This window comes from Euprymna scolopes, chromosome 43, assembly GCF_053919585.1.
Source record: "Euprymna scolopes isolate OS-2025 chromosome 43, ASM5391958v1, whole genome shotgun sequence".
NCBI classification, from domain to species: domain Eukaryota; kingdom Metazoa; phylum Mollusca; class Cephalopoda; order Sepiida; family Sepiolidae; genus Euprymna; species Euprymna scolopes.
The window spans coordinates 15,823,787-15,845,466 of NC_136524.1; the positions used below are offsets into that span (position 1 = coordinate 15,823,787).

General features: G+C 31.3%; 1 protein-coding gene across 1 annotated transcript in view; it reads right to left on the reverse strand.

Annotated features, from left to right (window-relative positions):
• LOC145268207 (ubiquitin-conjugating enzyme E2-22 kDa-like) overlaps positions 1 to 21,680 on the reverse strand; it is a 61,987-nt gene that overhangs the window by 27,161 nt on the left and 13,146 nt on the right. Inside the window, exons 3-4 of the mRNA XM_080123476.1 lie at positions 3,497 to 3,579; positions 3,003 to 3,166 (exon numbers count right to left, since the gene is read on the reverse strand). Of these exons, the coding sequence (XP_079979602.1) occupies positions 3,003 to 3,166; positions 3,497 to 3,579 (247 nt within the window). The remainder of the gene's footprint in view (positions 1 to 3,002; positions 3,167 to 3,496; positions 3,580 to 21,680) is intronic.

Sequence of the window (21,680 nt, forward strand, 5' to 3'; positions counted from 1 at the left end):
ATATTGAGAACACTCCAAATTCTACCATCACTTGAAACTGACATTACTTCTGTAAACAAATGCTGACTCTACCTGTGCAATGTCATCTGACAAAGGCCATCGAAAAAAATCTTTTCTACCTTTCGTTTGCGATAAAAATTTTATTACAGCACTGGATGCAGATATAACCTCAATGACTTGGCCGATGTAAAAGTTGGTGTCATAGTAGACAGCAACCTATTGTCCTTGATGCTCATAACTGAAGATATCCTGAGATGGTTCTTCATCACAACTGCAGGAGTTATCTGAATGTTCAGCAGATTTACTAAGGGACATTTTTGTTGCTTTGGAGGTGGAAATGAATCAACTGGATTTCTTCAAGTAGTCAGAGAGAAAGCAGCTTCCAGTCGAACCTTATTTCCACTGGAGTTGATTTTGACACCTAACACAACTTTGAGATATCTTAGTTCAAGTTTATCAAAAATACCTGATAGAACATATAAGTCTCGGGGGTACTTCTATGGTTTATCGCCGAAAATGGAGACGCCATTTTTTTTTGTGCACCTGTCGTTAAAATCAAAGGGAGAAATCAGTATTTTAAACTATGACCAAAGCATGAAATGAATAACAAAAAAATTAAACTAGATAATGATTTTTCGGTTTCATTTAAATTTGTTGTTGACCCTTTAAAGTTGCTTTAATTTAAAAAATGTTTCATTAAAATTATTTGTAGGAAAAAAAACAAACTATTTTATAAAAATCCAATGGTGCTTTTCATTACAAAATTGTTTTATTAAAATTATATTTTCTTATGCAAACTTTTCAATAAATATTTTTACAATTATATTTTGATACAGTAAATGTTTTGGTTTTCAAATGGCGCTCGCCCAGTTTAGACAATTATTAATGTTATTTTCATTTCTTGTTTTTAATAAAAATATATATATATGTTTCATGAAAAACTTTCTCATTTTCATTAATTAAATCAAAACATTTTCAATTAAACAATTACGGATATATGTTCTCTTTCACTTTCTTTATTTAATTTTTTCATAGTTATTTCCGGAAGTAATTAATATCTAATTTAATTTTTTTGTTATTTATTTCTAACTTCCGCCATAGTTTAAAATATTGATTTCTCCCTCGGATTTTAACGACACGTGCATAAAAAAAAAATGGTGTCTCCATTTTCGGTGATAAACTGTACAAGGGAATTATTGTGAATTATTAAATAAACAAAAAGAAATGATTTTTACAGTGGAATTAATTTTTTCATTTATGTGCCACGTGCACATAAAAAATAATAACTGAAAATATTAAGTTAAGTAATGTACAGTGTAATTAAAAAATAATTTAACAAAATTTTCAAATTTATCAAAAACGCCCAATAGAACATAAACAAAAAAATGCACATTTTTACGTGTAATTAATATTTTATTTACACATGACTTGCTGCACGTAACTTAAAACTTAGATATATTTTGTTTTTTTGTTTTTTTAAAGTAATGTAAATGTACAGTCTAATAAAAAAAATAATTTAACAAAATGTTAAATATATCAAAAAAGTCCGACAGAACATAAGAGAATTAAATAAGTAAACAAAAAAACGAGACACATCTTTTAAAATGAAAAAAAAATTTTCTGTCAGAGTCACACGCAACTAAACGTTTTTTTGGTTTAAAATGTACACAGTTTAATTTTTAAAAGATAATTGAACAATGCTGAAGTTTATCCAACCGAAAGAAGTTAAAGCAAAGAACATATGAAAGTTTGAAAGAAGATATAGAAAATAAACAACTGACATTTTTTAAATTGTAAATTTTCATTTCTTTTATTGACATGTTTGTCACACTAAAAATATTATTTTAAATAATAACTTTCTCTAACTTTTAAATAAACAAAAACTTGCCTTAGAACTTTGATATTAGTGAAACACATTTGTTTACGTTCGGTTGTGCGGCTCTTTTGTGCTGACAGTTGATTTTCGTTATGATACTTCTTACTTCAGTCATTTGCCATTAAGTTGTAAATCTCGATGTGTAGGTACACTCACTTTTATTAGTGGCACTCCTTGATTTATGAGCATAGTAATATGACACCAACAGATTATTATTTCCCTACAAAACGGTGCGATTATTATTTCCCTACAAAACGGTGCGATTTTCAGAATTTTTTCAATTGAATTTCTTTCATATTTCTTTCACTGAAATTTTCACGTTGGATTTTTTTATGAAAAACAACTTAAAACACTTTTTTTAAGCTCACCATATTGATAAGTGACCTTTATTTTTTTTATATGTAGAGACTCAATATTGCGTGCACCAAATTTGAAAAATACCAACATCTTTTTTTCATGTAAAAAATAAAGCGGCGTTCACCAAAATTACTGACATAAATTGAAGTAACCTGGAAAAAAAAACTATTAATGACACAAGAAAAGAATTATATATCTATAAAGCAAAAAGATTAAATTTTATTTGAATCAAAACTTTATCAAAATAACCAAAAAATAAACAAGATATTGCAAGTTGAAGTTAAGGGAAATTTAACTTTATTTACCAGTTTTCGCATCCTAAACTTGACTAGTTTGGGATACCTACTAAGAAGCAAAACCAGCATTTAAAGCTGGTGGCATTAGCACTGAAACCAATGCATATGAATATATATATTCATATGAACTGATTAAAAATTAAAAAACTGAGATGAATATACAAAGTGTATAAAATTGCTTTCAATTTTGACCATTATTGGCCCCTTAAAAACTATTTTAACCATAAAAAAAACGGTCCATAAAAAATCCAATCATTTGAGGCCCCTAGCACCACCCTGTGACTTTGTTTCGGAAGAGAGAGTTTGAAAATATGGAGACAGACAGAAAACCTTTTATATATTAAATTTTCATTTCAATATATAAATTAAAAGGTGATTTATTTGCTTTTAAATTTTCATTTCAATATATAAATTAAAGGTGATTTATTTGCTTTTAAATTTTCATTTCATTAAAATAGAGTAAAATTTCATACCTCCAGCATATACATTTGTCCAATGTGTAGCTGTTTTTTGAAAAACATCTTGTCTTTCCTTATACTGTCTTGCTACCACAGCATCCTGTGGGTCATCAGGCTCCGCAGCTGCTAATAAGGCTTGCAGTGATAATAGAACTGTCCGAAGGGTCATAGCAGCTGCCCTGAAAAGGAATATTGCAAAATAATTTAATTTAATAGTTTCCTGGTTGTTCTTTTTTCAAAATATACAAAATTACCCATAAAAGTTGATGTTCAGCAGGCAGACACAGATATAATTAAAATAGTAAAAACAGAATTTTTTTTAAAGTAGAGTCAATGTAAAATGTCTATAGAAAAAGTATACAACAAAAAAAAACAATATTCAATATTCATCACTTGTAGACTTAGTTCATTTTAATAAAAATCACTAATAAAACTTTTTTCTAATTACTCCATTTTAAATCAAACAAGTGAGCATTAATCAAACAGCTAAAATTAAATTCTATACTCACCATTGGTCCTTGAGTATGTCTAAACAAATAGCTCCTGTTACAGAACTAATATTTGGGTGCCAAATCCTGGTAACAAACCGAACCTAAATTTAAAGAAATACTTTGAAAGTTAAATCTTTGTTTTATAAAATGCAAAGGAACAGTAAAAAATGTGAAAACAATATTTTGTTTCAATTTATTTTTAGCTATAAACATGGAAGAAGAGTGCAAAATAGAAAATAAGTTTTTTTCGAAATTTTTAAAAATTAGATATTAAAATGTTTAGGAAATGTACATTTTTTTTTTAGTTATTTTGCATTCAAGTGTTAGATCCCTCTTTACATGAGAAATTCTCGCTAAAAAGTTTCTACAAATATTTGTATATTCAAGAGAATTCAGTAAATATATTTATAAACTAAGAAAACTTGTCTCATATCCTATTTTTAAGTTTAATCTTTGTATTTTATGTTTCAAAATTTTTTAGATGAATATTGCAAATTTCTATGCATTCTATGCAGAATGTGGAAAAAAAACCCATGTTTTTAGCATTGCCATCATGGTAACAGCTACTTATTTTGGGAATTGATTTATAGTTGGAATACTTTGTATTGTCATGAAACGTTTGGATCACAGGAAATAAATGCTATAACTAATGAAAACATCCAGAAAGGCATAAATTGTGACCTTAAAATAAATTTTTTAAAAAATCAACATGTTATAAAAACATTTTTCTATTTTACATCTGTATGGTTATGTTATTTGTTAAACTTATTTTTTCTTTTAATTTAATTTTGGAGACTTGATAAGATTTTGTTTACTTTTAGAAACCTCCTGATTCTCCCTATTTGATCCATTGAAATGTTTGAATGTCTGTTTTGCCAACTGATACAATCACAAAATAACTAAGTAATAGCTGTACCCTACCACAAAGAAACTATTATTGAAAGAGGGAAATATATGGATTCTTATGTTTCAACAAATATCCATTTCTGTGAAAAAAAAAAGTCATATTAGAGACTATTATTTTTTTTTAGTGGACCAATGTTGCATTTAGCAAGTTAGTTTGCAAAAATTACCATAAAAAAATTTTGTGTGTGAGAGTAGATAACAATTTATGATGGGGGCACACAGCCTGATCGTGACATAGACACTGGGGGCACACAGCCTGATCGTGACAGACACTGGGGGCACACAGCCTGATCGTGACAGACACTGGAGGCACACAACCTGATCGTGACAGACACTGGAGGCACACAACCTGATCGTGACATAGACACTGGAGGCACACAACCTGATCGTGACAGACACTGGAGGCACACAACCTGATCGTGACATAGACACTGGAGGCACACAACCTGATCGTGACAGACACTGGAGGCACACAACCTGATCGTGACATAGACACTGGAGGCACACAATCTGATCGTGACAGACACTGGAGGCACACAACCTGATTGTGACAGACACTGGAGGCACACAGCCTGATCGTGACATAGACACTGGAGGCACACAACCTGATCGTGACAGACACTGGAGGCACACAGCCTGATCGTGACATAGACACTGGAGGCACACAACCTGATCGTGACATAGACACTGGAGGCACACAGCCTGATCGTGACATAGACACTGGAGGCACACAACCTGATCGTGACAGACACTGGAGGCACACAACCTTATCGTTACATAGACACTGGAGGCACACAACCTGATCGTGACATAGACACTGGAGGCACACAGCCTGATCGTGACATAGAGTGACATGGTTGTGGCATGGAAACAAGGAAGTTGAAAAGTTTATCAAAGAAAGGCAAAAATAAAGATATAAGTGAATAAAAGGTTTAGTAAAGGAAGATGTGTATCTGGAGGCAAAAAAGCAAAACAAGAGTAATATACAAAGCCAAAAAAGAGACTGAGAAAGCCAAGTTTCCAGATCTTCTACAAAAGACCAAATGAATGAAGTACAGGGTGGAACAATAAAATTGTCACTATAGAAAAAAAGCCAACATGATTCCGTTTTCATATTTTGTTGCAGACCATCTACTAGTTGGCCAGTTGTGTACAAATCCCAAGAGCGATGGGAACCTTCTATCATGTAGGAAAGTGACGCAATGTTCCACGAGTGAAATCATGCTCTCTATCGATCTAAGTTCTGACAACAGCACCCTCAATATGCAAATTCAGACAGTTCAACGCTTGAAGGCAAAGCCCAACGAAGTTTCCGGTCATGGTTATTGTCTTTGGTGTGGTTTCAAATGAGGACCACATCATGCCACCGCACATTCGAAGTCAGCTTGAAAGTCAACACCAAAGTGTACCTGGATGTGCTGAAGAGTGTGGGTGGTGATCCCTTGGTGCAATCAAGTGGCTGCTGGCAGACCCTAGGTGTGGCAGCAGAACTGGGCGCTGGCCCACAAGTCTAAAAAGACCCAGAAGGAGTGCTTCAACCTCTCTCACTGGACCCCCCTCCCTCTTCCTTCCCTGACCTGAACTCACTAGGCTATTCTGTTTGGTCATACGTCGAGAACATCAAGATAACTTCCCACAACACCAAAGCCAGCCTGATCGCCGCCATCCACCAAGCTCCCACTGGCACTTGTAGAAAAAGGCATGCTTCCAGTTCCGGACCCGTATCAAGGCTGTGATTGAGGCTTTATTTAAAAAACTTTTATTAAAAAAATCAATTCAGGTAACTTGATTATGTAGTAGAGCTGACATCTATTCAATGATTTTTTTAATAAAAGTTTTTAAATAAAGCTGTAGTGCTGTTTTCTTTAAGACGACAAAGTTACTGTTCCATGCTGTAGCAAAGACAAATATTTTTGGAAAGAAGTGCATTTGAAATGACAATAAACTGCTAGCAACAAATGAACAAGACAAAAAAAAGATGTTTGGAAATACCAACAAAAACGAATTCAGGATTTGTCCAGTCTGCCTGCTGACAAAGAGTACAATTAACACTAGATAGCAAGGACATATGCTTCTTGAAATTCAAGAAGCATATGTCATTGCAAATATTTCATGAATTCCAATTTTTACATTGTCGAAATTGTTGCCAACTTGTGTGCACAGATCCTCAGCTTTCAACTTGGCATGACTTATGCGGAGATAATAACAGTGAGGAGATTTTCATCTCCCTTTCTCTTTCACAAGAAAAAAGGACACAATGTTCTAAAAGAGTTGGGAGTGTGATTTTCCCCACGAGGAAACTGTTTATCCATCTTGGTAGCTTTTTAATAGTCAAAGTGGTGTGATGCTTGATTGAAACATTCTTTTTAGAATCAATCATACTCCTTGTTTTGCATCACCATTCTTGAAGATCGTTTCAAGATCTCCTGTCTCTACAAATTTATTAAATTACTACAACAGGAAATACTATGATGTTTGTCTAACCAGCACAAACAGCTTTTTTGGGTCATTTAATGCTGTATGCAAAATTAAAATTTTTAGATGTTTTCGGAGTTGATGTATTCTGGATGTATTTGAGTAATGTTTTGGTATATTTTGTTATTTGATGGCATTTATATTTTATGGTAAAGATTTGCTCTTTTTAGGAAATTTAACATGGTTTTAGGGTTTTCTTTATCAAAGAGTTTGTGGCCTTGTAGTAGTGTTGACAAATTTGTGTGAGGTCATAGCAGTCAAGTAAAAAGTGTTTCACCGTATAAGGTTCGTGACATGGTATACATTTAGGAGGTTCTTCACTTTTTAGTATGTGGGAGTGAGTTATGTATGTGTGTCCTATCCAGATACATAAATAGGGCTATGACAACAGCATATTCTTTTCATTGTTTTGACTCTTGAGTATATATTCAACACAGATACAGTTAATTAACCGAGAACCACATCACTCTATATAAAAGCATATAAGATATCAAAGGATACACACTCGAGAGTCAAAACAATGAAAAGAATATGCTGTTGTCCTAGTTCTAGTGATAAGACTACTTTTTCTGCACATGATTTTTTGGGATCTAGTAGGGTTTTTTTTGGGTTTTTTTGTTTTAAGTATAGGCATAATTTGAAAGAGTTTGTTGTTTTGTTCCAATTTTCTTGTTTGTTGTTGTGTTCCAATTTTCTTGTCATTTCTTTGTGATCAAATTGTTTATTGAATGTTTGTAGTCCTTGATGTCACTTATTTGGAGTTTTAGGGAACTTTTTGCCCGTCATATCAGCTTTTTCATTTCCACGAAAACCACAGTGTCTAGGAATCCAACAGAAGAAATTTTTGTGTTGTATGATAGAATGGATCCTTTGTAACAGTTTGATTAGTAGGGGATTGTTTAGTTTTGGATTTTTTTTATAATTCTAGTACTGATAATGAGTCTACAAATATTGAAGTACCAGTCAATGCAATATTTCTCCAATCTTTCTCTTCTGAGGGTTCTTGATGACTTTGGCAACATCAAATGAAAAAAGTCTTGTTTTTTTTGTTTTTTTTTAACTTTAAACCACAATAAAATAATCTTAAAAAAAAGTTATCATTTAGGTTTATGATCATATCAGCTAAGAAATAAGTAAAGTGCTATAGCAAAAAACAAAAATCCAAAGTGAGATTTAAGCCCTAAAAGATGGCATACAGTATTGGAATTAAAGGCAAACCCTTTAACCATGTGGTCAAACAAAAGTTGTTTTTTTTCTTTATAACTTAGTTGTTGTTAGATCAAGTCCAAAGCAACAGAGGTTTAGTTCCATGAGTTTTAGCAAACAACAAACAAGGTTCTGAAGAAATATGTGTGCACTATCCCAACCATAATCAAGCAGGTCCAAGGTAATTTTGTCAGCATTTGACAAAACCAAACTCTTTGCTAGGAACTTTGCATCAAATTCAATTCTATGCGATTAAAGCCACCTTCCCCCTGAATTTCCTTCCAAGACCAAAAATAATCTGAGCAACATTCACATATCTGTTCACAATGTTGCCACATTTAAGAACCCTTGATGCCAGCAAAGCAACTGGTCCTAACAATGATTCAAGTTACAACCAGAATAATCACTCATTCTTGCAAAGCTGTTCAATCATTGCATAAAGAAGAAATGCTTTCCAACAGCCAAGAAAACATAATTAGTTTGCCTAGTATTTAAAAATAGTGGAGATCAGCCTTCTGCATCTCAGTCTTCAGACTAATTAGTTTCCTGTGTGCCATGGGAGTTGCTTGAATCTGTGTTAAATAGAGAACCTCTATTTAACACAGAACAGACATTGCAAGGTAGTCTTTACTCTATGGCTATTTTCATCGCAAGTGCTTCAGTTTATGATACCCCCTTGCCAAACTTTCACAAAAAAAAAAAAAAAGAAGTTTTTCTACAGTCACTATCAACAATTTCCCCACACTCTCTTTTTTTTTTACCAGATTTGAAGAATATACATCTGTTTTCATTTTTATTGTATATCCTCTGAAATCTTTGTAATGGACTGAAGAGCTTTTGTTATTTTTCTCAGAAATTGCAAAATTAGCTTAAAGAAAATAAGTAATCCATTTCGCTTTGAGTCTTTTTTTCTTCTGCGCACCTGCATGCCCAAAGATTTCATTGAGGTCATGACCTTACAAGTAATGATTGAAATAATAATTAAAACAAAAATTGTCAAATCTGTTGATTTTTTTTATAGAATTTTTTTTATTTAGATGTCAAAAAAGTTTTTTTAAAAAAAGTGATTCAAACAATTTTTTTTTGTTTTTGAAAAATTCATTGTAACGTAAATTTTCAAAAAGTTATAAGATTTCCTCTGACATTTTATAAAAATAAAAACTTTCAAATCTGGACAGACAACTGCTTTTCATTTAATTTTTCTTTGGGCAAATATATTTTTCATCATGCATCAGTCACTCAATGTTTATCCTCGGCCAGCTTTCATTTTGGCATTTACTATTCTTCATTTTCATTGTGTTTTGTGTTACTTTATTGAACTCGTACTGCAGTCACGGGTCTGAAGAATGTAACTGATGTTCAAGGAATGAAGATGCTCTTTGCTATAGAAACAAAGCTGGAGATAAGGAAATATAAGGATAGCATGTGCTATTGCGATAGAATGTGGCTAAAAACATCTACAATTTATAGCATCTTAAAGCAAAAGAAAGTCATCAAAGCAGGAACACTTTCTAAAGGTGTGACTGTCCTTTCAAATAAGAGGAACCATAGCCATGATGAGACAATAGTCAGAAACCATCACCATTTTCAGTGACTTTGCATGTATTCTGGCAAAAAATGACACAGGTGAAAGGGCATCACAGGATTTGCTGGGATCAAGAAATTCAAAAGTCAGACTGGCATTTATTCGGTGGTGTGGATAGGAAGGCCCCCAACTCAAACATTATAGCAGCAAAAATCTTCATTATGAGTTTACTCTGAAAGAAGACTACATTTCAGAACAAGCTTTTAACTGTGATGCAATGGGGCTTTTAAGAAAAAAAATTGCCTCACTGGACCTAGATCACAGAAGAAAGGAGGATGCTGCCTGGGCATAAGCCTATGAAAGATAGGATTACCCTTGCTCTTTGTGGCAATGCCAGGTGATTGTAAAGTGAAGTGTTACTGGTGTATCATTCAAAAAATTCTGGAACATTCAAGTCTTACAGAGTACTAAAGGATATCGATAACAACTACAATTTTAGTTTTGAGGTTATTTCTTTCAAAAGCTATCCAATCTAATTCTGATATTTCTGATTTTAGTGGAATCCTTACCAATGTGGAACAATTTCAATGAATTCAATGGGAACAAGATTTTCAGCTAATCTAAATGATAAAAACTTGTGTGTATCTACTTTCCTAAATCCATTCATTTAAATTTTTAAAAAATGAAATGGAAAATACTATTAAGAACTGGATTCTACATCTACTGTCTACTGATGATAATGAAGCAGAATCGGCAAGTTGCACTTCTTTAAGCTCTGTTGAGGGTAAAGAAGATTAAAGTGAAAGTAAAACCGTATCTCTTTCAAGTTTGTTTGATGAATTAGATTCAAATAAGCCTCATTGTAAAAACTTAGAGCAGGTAGAAGCGGAGTTAAACCTGGAAATTGCAACAATAACAGAAATACAAGAATCACAATCTAAACTCAAAAGTGCACAAAAGAACTGCGTCATTATGTAACTTTATTACTACTTGCAAGATGTGATGATCTATTTCAGTGGTGGAAAAAACACAGGAGACCTTACCACTGCTGAGTAAACTGGCTTCAAAATATTTAAGTACACATTCATTTTGGAGGGTGAGCAGCTCTTTAGTACAGGTGGTAATGTGTATGAACCTATGAGGAACAGGATGTATCCTGACAATGGAGAAACTATTATCTAATTGTTTAATTATATTCATTTCAGAATTGAAAATTGTACTTGTATTTTGTAATTTTATTTGATAAAGATAAAAAGCCATAATAGTGGCCAGACACTTAACAAATGTTAAGTTAATTTAATAGTTACTATGTTAATGTGTCAAAGCTATCTGATGAGTCACTTGGTAGTGATAAAAATGGTTTAAATTTAATAGGAAAGAGAAAAGTAATTAATCAGCCAATTACTCGGCAAAGTGGCTGATTAGACCGATTACCTGCTGATTAATCAGTATATCCCTAATGTAAACTAATCCACCATTTCCAGGCATTAGAGCAATTAATTTTTCTGAGACAAATCATATGCATTTTTTTTTTTTTTTTTAGATCATTATGTGTGGTTTGTACAATGGGGAGGTCTTGTCATTCAAACAAGGTTAGTGGTAGAGTTATAAAAGAGTTTTTATTTTGAAATGGGTGCCATTCAAACATAGGGTTAAATGGTAGTTAAATTTTTAGGAAAATAGGATTTGTCATTCAGATTTAAGATTGATGGTATGACAGGTTCAAGGGAAGTGGGCTTGTCACTTTGACCTAGATTTAATGGTAGGCAAATTATATATATATATATATATATATATATATATATATGAAGAGATGAAAAAAAAAATAAAGCAAGTTATATTGACGTTTCATCTTTATTCCAAGACATCCTCAGGATGATTAAATTGAAGAAAATAAAATACCAGTACAATATTTGAAAATATACTTGCTAAAAGGATGTCCTTGTTTTTATTTCAGAATGAAAAAGTCATTAGCATTTCAAAACATATATAGCATTGTGGAGTGAGTGAGCTTTTATGTTATATAGCCATTTAGATATATTAAAAGATATGCAATTTACATTTTTTGGAATAAATATTGCGTTATAATTCAAATGTTAATATGTAAATGAAATGAATGTATCTTTATTCTATTTATTGACTGATTATATATATTGATTATTATAGGTAATATTTTTTATAATCTGAGATAACCTGTGTCTAAATTTAAATTCTGTTCTTTTAATATGAGTTTATTAAAGCAGCAAATTGAAGAGATGTTTTATATACAGATTCTTGAGATTAGAAATCATTTGCTGGTCCATGAGTTGTAGGAGAGGGCTGGTGGTAGGTGGAAGGAAGAGAACCTTAATAAAGACATTTTGGGAGACTATCATTTTCAAGGCCAGGAGGGTGAGCAGAGGCGTTGTCCAATACTAGCAGACATTTCAGAGGATGGTTTTCTTTTAGGTATTTTTTTAACAATCAGACTAAACGTGAGGTTTATCAACTCAACAAAAAATTGCCTCATTACCCAGACTTTTGCATTAGCTCTCCACATCACATTATCGATATGATTGAAGTTCTTTGACTTGCTTCTTTGATGATTTCTTCAAATGGACTCCGTAACTGGACAATTTTTTGAAAAAGTCTCGATTGGCAAATTGTTAAGTAGGAATCTTATCAAGCACATATATTACAAGAGCTTTTTATTGTTCTAAATTTTTTTTAGCATATATGTTTAAAAACATAAAATAAAGATGTTAAAACAATTAAAAAAATAATACTTTTGCAGCAAACTCTTTGGAAATCATTTCTTAACATGTGGAAGAGAGGGTGATTTTTTTTTTTTTTTAACTAGTTTGTACTTTCATCTAACAATACAAAACAAGCGATTTGTACTACAAGCAATAAAGAAGAACAACTGAAGCTTTTTCTCTGTATGTGTTCGATTGAAGAAGGGTTTGACGGAACCGCCTCAAATGAATAAATGTGATCAGTGCCAAGCGAAGAATTCAACAGAATCGCAAAGAAATATAAAGAAATACTAGACTATCTGTGACCCGTTGGGTCAGTATGTTATATTAGCTATGGAATTCATGTATGAGCGTGACACTTGTGACGTAAAGAAAATAGTTTGTTTTTTTTTACATAACAGAAACATTTCTATGAAAGTATATTAAAATGAAAAATCACGGACGGATCACTCAAACATGAAAAAAATATCCTCCCTATTCGTGTAAAGTTACCTATTTTTTCCGAATAATCGCTCAAAAATCGAAAATTAAACAAGATTATCGTATGAATCAAACGCAGATGAAAGTCATTTAGCAGCAAAAACGCACATGAACCTACCAATGAGAAATATAAGAATGAAAAACCCATATTGGAATCCTTCCACCAAATTATAGAAACTTAAAATTTAAAAAAAAAAATAAAACCTGAAGCAAAAAAATAAAACCTAAATAAATAAAATAAAATAAAACTAATATTAAAGCAGATTAGTAAATGTGTCAACAAATTCACCATTCTCACACAACTATTTTGTATCTAGAAATGTAAACAAAAAATAAAAAAAGAAGGAAGGAAGGAAAAGGGACGGATAGAGAGTAGTAGTTTTTTTTTTTTTTTTTTTTTTTTTTTTTACAAAGGCATCACCACATTATCAAGGCCCAGAGGCCACTCAAGGATAAGGGTTAAAGAGTGTACAGTAGAAAATTGGTCAATATAGTAATCATTAGTAATGAAAATTTGGTAAATTTAATAACTTATATGGAACGGCTCATCAAGAACTTATTTACTTTAGACTTGAACACAACCATATTGTAGTCAGCCGGAAAGCAGGAAAACGGAAGACAATTCCACAGGCGTGCAGTTCTAAGAAAGAAGCTTTGTTCATGGAATCTACGTTTAGGTTTAGGCACAGATAAAGAGTGGGGGAAATTATTGATAGTGTTTACAGCTAGACGAGTGTTTCTTGTGAAAGTTTGGCGAGGGGGGACCATAGATTGAAGCTCAGTTGAACACTTTCCATGAAAATAACGATACATCAGAGACAAACTCGCAACATCTCTTCTGTGAGATAGAGGTTGCAAGGAGGAGAAAAGGACATCTCCTACGAGGCTACGAAGTCTATTTTGAACTCTATCAAGGCAGGACAAGTCCTTTCTAGCAGCTCCTGCCCAGATGTGGCAACAGTATTCCATCCTTGGAAATCATATCAGCATTTTTATCAACTTATAGGTTGCAACTAGGGTATAATAATCAATATGTATAGACTTATATTGAATATTCATATTTACTGTTATTTAATTCAGTTTTATTTGATGATACTTTAAAAATTGTCCATCAGTGCAATTTTGCTATTATAGTAGTAGTCTTGGCTTTACTACAATTGTTCTTATGTTTGTCAACGAGTTAAAGTTATTTAGTTGTAAGAAAATAGCGACAGCATAGTTGTAATAAAGAATAGTTGCAACCCCCTCCCACTCTTCCCATGTTAAATAATAATTTTGAAATAACAATATTTCAGTGCACAGGTAAAAATCTGCAAAAGAAGCAATTTGTGTTTATTTGTTTACATTGTTATGGGTTAATGCTCATGCGCGCATGCACAACCGGATGTCGTAAACCAGAAAGTGGGTTACATCACTCGTTACAAGGTCATTTGAGTTTTATAATTTTATAGATAAAGGACTTTCGTTGATAACGTGCAGCTCTCTCTTTTATTAAAATTAAATTAATATTGAACATGTACATTTACTTAATTACATCGCCATGATAAACAAAATGAAAAACACTACATAAAATTATCACATTTCTTGAGGATACTATTTAAGAAGTACATGGTGTAAAAAGCTGACATTTGGATATAGCATTCTACAACATGTATTGATTAGACATGCAATATTTCAGATTTGTGTCTTAACAGTTTTGTGATATATGATTTTGAAATTAGTATATGTTTATGACATTTCGTACTTTATTTCCATCACCAAAATTGAACATATCAGCATTTTTATCAACTTATAGGTTGCAACTAGGGTATAATAATCAATATGTATAGACTTATATTGAATATTCATATTTACTGTTATTTAATTCAGTTTTATTTGATGATACTTTAAAAATTGTCCATCAGTGCAATTTTGCTATTATAAATGATGCAATGTTCACTTTTCACACCTCACAAATGAAGACCGAAATTGAATTAGAAATAATTGGATTTTTACTTCCTATTGTCTTCTTATACTAGGGGTGATGAAAACATTTTTTGTGACATTTTTACTGGTTACTTTGTCGGTTTCAAAGTTTCCATGTTGTAATTTACACATGTTCATGCTTCTTGACCCTCAGCAGGGTAGCGTATTCTGCTGATTCTGCTTCATTATCATCTGTGAAAAGTAGATATAAAATGCAATTCTAAATGTTTTCTATGCTAATCTTTTCAAATTAATATTTGAATCATGGGTCTAAGAAAGTAGACGTACACAAGTTTTTATCATTTAAATAGGATGAAAATCTTGTTTCCATTGATTCACTGAATTGTTCAAGAAGAATTTCTACTAAAGTCAAAAATACTAGAAATCTCAGAGCTTAATTTGATATAGTTGATGTTCTGTAACTTGCTTCTTTGGTGATTTCTTCAAATGAACTCAGGAACTATATATTTTTTCAAACAAATCCCCATTGAAAAGTTGTTATGGTAGGAATCTTATCAACAGCACACATTACAAGAGTTTTTCATTGTTCTTGATTTATTTTCAGTATGTTTAATTCCACCGAGTGGTCATATCTTGCATAAGTTTGTTTTTCCAAATTAAGCTGATCTGTATTTCAGTTAATTTGTTAATTGTTAATATAGTAATACACACGGACGAAAAAACGCTTTGGATAATCACAGATTTCAAGATAGTTCTACTAGCCATATTTTTTAAACCAAAGCACTTCAAGTCTTCAAATTACTACTGTTTTGTTCGGAAATGAATATACTTTCAAATGAATTAATAAATATGAATGTACATTATATATTTTAAGAGTTTTAAGCAAATAAAGTGATAAAAATGTGAACGTCATAAAATGGCGTTTTCGTTAAGGTTTTGTAATGACCCCCCCCCTGTTTTCTAAAGGTCCGTACCGTGATTGTATGAAGAATTTCGTCATGAAATTTGGGAACCAATCAGTAGAGGTGTTAATCTTAATACTGTCAAGTGTCCGAAATATTTTTGACCATTTCTTTTTTTGTCGTGTTAAAAATAAGACTTTAATATGACGAGTATCGAACATTTTGAAAAAAAAATTCTTCGGACATCCAGTAGTAAGTAAATCAATCTTTTTACTATCTTTATCAATTAAAAGTATTATTTTATGTTGAGTAGGACCGCAGTAATTGATAATTTAAAAGGACCTACCCGAAAAAAAAATTGTTTCTATTTCTCGAATTTGGTCAAATGAAGTTAGTATTACTAGAAGCAGCAGCAGCAGCAGCAGCTCCAGCCTGTAGAATCAGCGATAGCACAGTATAAACACACGTTCTTTAATTTTTATTCCAGAACGAATTAAGAAAAACATGAAAATATGAATATAAATGTTCTTATGTTTAATTAGAGCTATTTTGTTATCAGAATAACATTAGTTTAGAACTATTCGGTTTTCAGAATGTATAATAACAACAATCCCAACCAATTCGGCATTATGAATCTGTTGCAATTTCTCACATTTCTCGTCAAATTTAAAAACATGGTTAAAAAAAACAAAATAAACTTTTGTAGATATATAACTTGCATGCACTTTTATTCTTTAAATTAGTTTTGAACAGCGAATTAAAACAATGTTTTACTGCGAACAGCCACAAATGTTTTTTTTCAAAATCAAAATAAGTATCAAAATCTCGTTTATACATAGATTCGAAAAAGTTGTCAAAAAACAAATATATAACAAATAAATGTTATCAAAGGCAAGATAAGTTACTTTTCTACCTAACTGGATAATTTTCTAGTGTTTTTATTTAATGTAACATGTTTATTCAGCTCGAAAAACGTACAGTGTTTACCGATGTATTGGAAAATTAAAAATGGCGCCCGGCCCGACTCTCTTTGACACAGTAAGTTTGAGAAAAGGAGTTAAAAATAATAAAAAAACTATACAAAATACTGTTAAAAACTCACCAAATATATGTCAGCCTATGTCACGGTAACATATATTGAGCGAGTTTCTAGCAGTATTTTGTCTACTTTTTTATTTTTAACTCTTTTCCCCAAACTTACCGTTTCAAGAGTCGGGCGCCATATTAAATTTTCCAAAACATCGGTAAACACTGTTTTCAAGCTGAATAAACATGTTACATTAAATAAAAACACTAAAAAATTATCCAGTTAGGTAGAAAAGTAACTTGCTTTTGATAACATTTATTTGTTATATATTTGTTTTTTTGACAACTTTTTCGAATCTATGTGTATAGTAATACAAACCCTCAAAATCTATATCAATATTCTTGAAATTTTAAAAGAAAACACATCAAACTACAATTAGGAAGCTTTTTATTTCGTTATTTTTTTTTCTACTTATTAAGCGAAAGATATTTTTACAACCTGCTCCAGCGTAGTATAAACGGCCTATGGAATTAACACCTTCAACCTCGAAAATAGAAATCAACAAATTTATGGAATTTTCTTTGAAATTTCGCAACGCAGTTTCTTATTAAATTAAAACTAAATATAACATTTGCTGACTTATTTACCTGTCGAATACACACACACACACACACACACACACACACACACACACACACACACACACACACACATATATATAACTTTCTGTAAAATATTTATTTGAAATGGAAACGGCATTTTGCAGTTAGGACAACAAAACAAAAATGAAGTAACGGTTCGTATTCCTAAAACACTCTTTAACCCTAACAATAACACTAAGTTCGAGTGGCAAGCCCCCCCCCCAACAAAATACCTCTGTAAGCCACATACAAGCATCTAAAACAAACAAACAAAAAATAGATCCTTCCTTAAAGAAAAATACACATAAAAATAAATTGGTTAACTGTCCTAAAATGCTAGAATGGCCAGGAAATAGTGAATTATTTTACATTAAATTTTTGTGAAACTAACCGCTCCCCCCTCTAATATTGTTTTTGTTAGCTTTGTCTCTGTCAAGTTTTCAGTATGTTCACACATAATTTTCCTTAGCCCTACAATTAATTCAAAGTCCGAATGGCAACCCTCCCCATATTCTCATTGCATAGAAACCCTCTTAAAACTACACATAATCATCTTAAAAAAAAAAAAAAAAGCATGCATATTTTCCCATAGAAAAAAAAAAACAGTTAACTGCCCTAAAATGCTAGAATGACCTGTAATAGGAAATTATTTTACGTTCAATTCTAAAATAATTTGTTTATCTTTCATTAAAGTTTTTCATGGCATTTTATACATAATTTCCTAAAAAGGTAGAATCACATTTTGGAGGGGTGGTCAGAAGGAGTTGAGTGGGGTTAAACAGAAGGTGTTAATCTACAATAATACCAAAGAAATATTGCAATATATTCATTTTTAAATGGTCTTATGTTTAGATTTAAGTTTTTTGTACATAAAGCACATTACAATTCAACTTTGAGTTCTCCAACTTCTTTTCTGTTTATGGATACATGCCATTTTTAAGGAATTGCTGCATATTTATGCACATTTACTGCAGATTATTTGGAAACCATAAACTTTGGGAGATTTTCAGTTGCATATTCTGATTCCTTGTACAAAAATACACTTATATGGTAAATTTCATTTCTTAGTCTTGTGTTTTAACAAAGATATGACATTTTTACTGAAAAAGTAGTGTAAAAAATGTGACGAAACACATATGGTCTTAAAGAGGGAAAAATATCCAAATGTGTGAGGCACAAAAATAGCCATAACTTCCTTAATTTTAATCAGATTTTTAAAAATTTAAAAAGATTCTTTCTTAGCTCATCAAGCTCTTTCTATGCATACCAATATTGAAATATTTCAAGCTATTTCAATTTTTTCATGTGTATTGCTAGTTAATAGAAAGCGATTACTACTTCTGTTATGGTTGTCTTCACAGCCGGAGTTACAATGTATGATAGTTATTTTAAACCACGTTCCCTGACACCAGCAATCATATTTGTGCTGAATCCTGCAAGACTAAGAAAACTTTGAGGATTTTATACTCATTAAAAACATTGTGCAATTCTTCACTTATTCTTTACTTGTTTGTGTACCTGGGAATGAAACAACTCTAAGCACAGCTTTGCACCATTTGAAGTCATTTGAAAGCCAATGACCTGTCAAACTTAGAAAGGGAGCATTATCTGTTTGAGCTGTCCAAATGAAATTAGTAACATTTTATGGACTACAGAGTCCATAAAATGTTACTAATTTCATCAAGAGAAAGTCAAATTTTTGTTTTACTTTTGTAAATATATCAGAAATTATTTTGCAGTGAAGTATTTTTTCATGAAATGTTCTAATTTGAACAAAGTTTTGCAATAATAAACCTATTAAATCCAATGTCAGATGTTAAAGAATATGGTTGAATATTAACAGCAATCATTTCTCTTATCACATAATGGATCTCTTGTGATCTGTGGTTTATTAATAGCAATACCAGACACCATAGCGTTCAGTGCTGGACAAGGCACACACTGCTACTTAATTTGACACTCATAGTTTTTAAATCAGTAATTAGTACATTTCTCCTACCTCCATCAAACTTATATAACTGGATTCACAATAAAATTTACTTTAAAATGGTATTTTAATATTTTTGTTGTGATTTGTATATTCGAAAAAAAAAAAAAAAAAAAAAAAAATCACTATTTAAATCCGACTATTAACAAAGCATGCCCGCTAGCGGTAGACACTTTTTGCAAATAAGCGGTCGGGGTGTGTTCACATAAATACTTGTAGCAGAAGTTGTACCTGTCGACAACGTTTCTAGTTGTTTTAGCTAATTAGGAAAAAGAATTGTCTTTGCTATGGAATTTGAACACAACACGTACGTCTTTTCCAGTCAAAAGTTAGAATATCTCAAAGTTGATACTTACAAAGATAAGTAAAAATAGAAACTATGTTCAAATGCTATTTAATAGCAAATATATTCATTTCTTTTGTCCTAAAATTTGAAAAGAATTACGCTAGAGTTATTAAATACTGACAAGCGCTTATGAGAATTTTTGTGTGTTGTTGTGCACACAAAAAAAAATCTGTAAACACGCATTCGTCACCTAACTTATGAACATAAAGTATTTATTTTATTTTTGTTATTTAGAAAATATAAGTTTTTAATGATGGAAAGCAAAAGAATATTTTTAAAAAATAAATTTGAAAAAGAATGACCGACAATAACGATGCTTTTAAATGAGTTAAAACACACAAACCACTTATCCAGTTAAGTAAAAGAATAACTTTTATTGGGCTTGTTTTACAACCCACAGAGGTATGAAAAAGTGGCCAAAAAACAAATATATAATAAATGTTACCAAAGGCAAGTACTCTTCTACCTACCGCGATAAATTTTTGATGTTGTAAATGTTTATTCTGTTCAAAAAACAATAGTGCCGAGCATTACATGAAAACAAGAAAAAAATGGCTGCGATGTCTCGAGGTTTCGATAATGGTATAAAAATAAAAAATTATACAAAATAGTGGTAGAAACTCACCTGATAATTGTCACGGTAACTTGAAACCATTAAAAATGAAATTTAATTATCCTAATTAGTTTAATGAACTTGAAAACATTAGAATTTTAATCTGTACAAACTTTCCTTTCATTTGATATGCTATAGGCCATATTTTGTTAATTTCTTTGAATAGTGTCGTGGTTGCCATCTTGGATTTTTCATGGTGTAATGATGGAAAATGATAAAGTCCATAAGAATAACATTTCACATGATGATAAAGTCTTACCTTCCATTTTTTAAACTGTTTTTTTTATGATGCTGCTACTGGAAGTCGTTAAAATGAAACCTAATTATGCTAATTAGTATGCCAATTAATTTAATGTACTTGGAAACATAATTCTGATTTGTACAAAATTTTGTTTAATTTGATATGCTACAAGCCATATTTTGTTAATAATTTCTTTGATTCATGTCATCGTGGCATCTTGGATTTTCTGGTTGCCATTTGGGATTTTTCATGATGTTATAATGGTAAATGATAATGTCCATCAAAATAATACTTCCTATGATGAAAAATCCTTACTTAACATTTTTCTTAGCTGTTTTTATGATGTTTCTACTTAAAACTGTTAAAATGAAACTGAAATATACTAATTAGTCCGTAAGTTACCGAGTGAGATGGTCGTAAATAATGCCAACTGAACCTTCATGGTATTATGATGTTAGGATGAAATTTTGAACATATTATCTTAAAAAGATCTGAAGATACAACTTTTTAAAGATGGGTTAATCTGTAAATTGTACAAATTTCCTACCATTTTCAGTGACAAGCTTATATGCATTTGAATAGGACTGACTTAAAGCAAAATGTCCAGTGAACCACACATTTTTTGATATTTTGAATGGTCATAACTCATGGGCCAATTTTAAAAAACTAAAGATATTATTTCTTTGTTTTTATGCTCTTTTCAATAATGCTTGATTTGAGTTTATTCAATCTAAAGAAAAAATGGTGTGGTATTGCTAATTAATATCCCAAACTTTCTTTTTGGCCAATATTGATACTATAGTAGTTTGTTGTTTCACTGGAGACTTGTAGTTGCTGCTACTTGTTTTGGAAATGTCTTCCCTTGAATATTCTTTGTGTTCCCTTTTCTTATTTGCAACTCTTGTTTCTTTTGAATGAACAATTCTAAGATGGTTTAACATATAAGTAATTGTAAAAGTTTTTGCTGATTTGCCAAACTTTGATGTGATAGCTTGACATAACTTGCAAGCAGTTCTATTCTTATTCTTGGGATTGACATCAAAACATCAAAATACTTCCAGCAGAAACTGGTTGTCATAATAGTTGAAGTTTGTTATTTTTAATATTTAGTTAATTTTTTACGTATTTGAATTACATATGTCTGATATCTAATTAGTAATTTATCTCAATAAAATATGCATTATCTAAACCA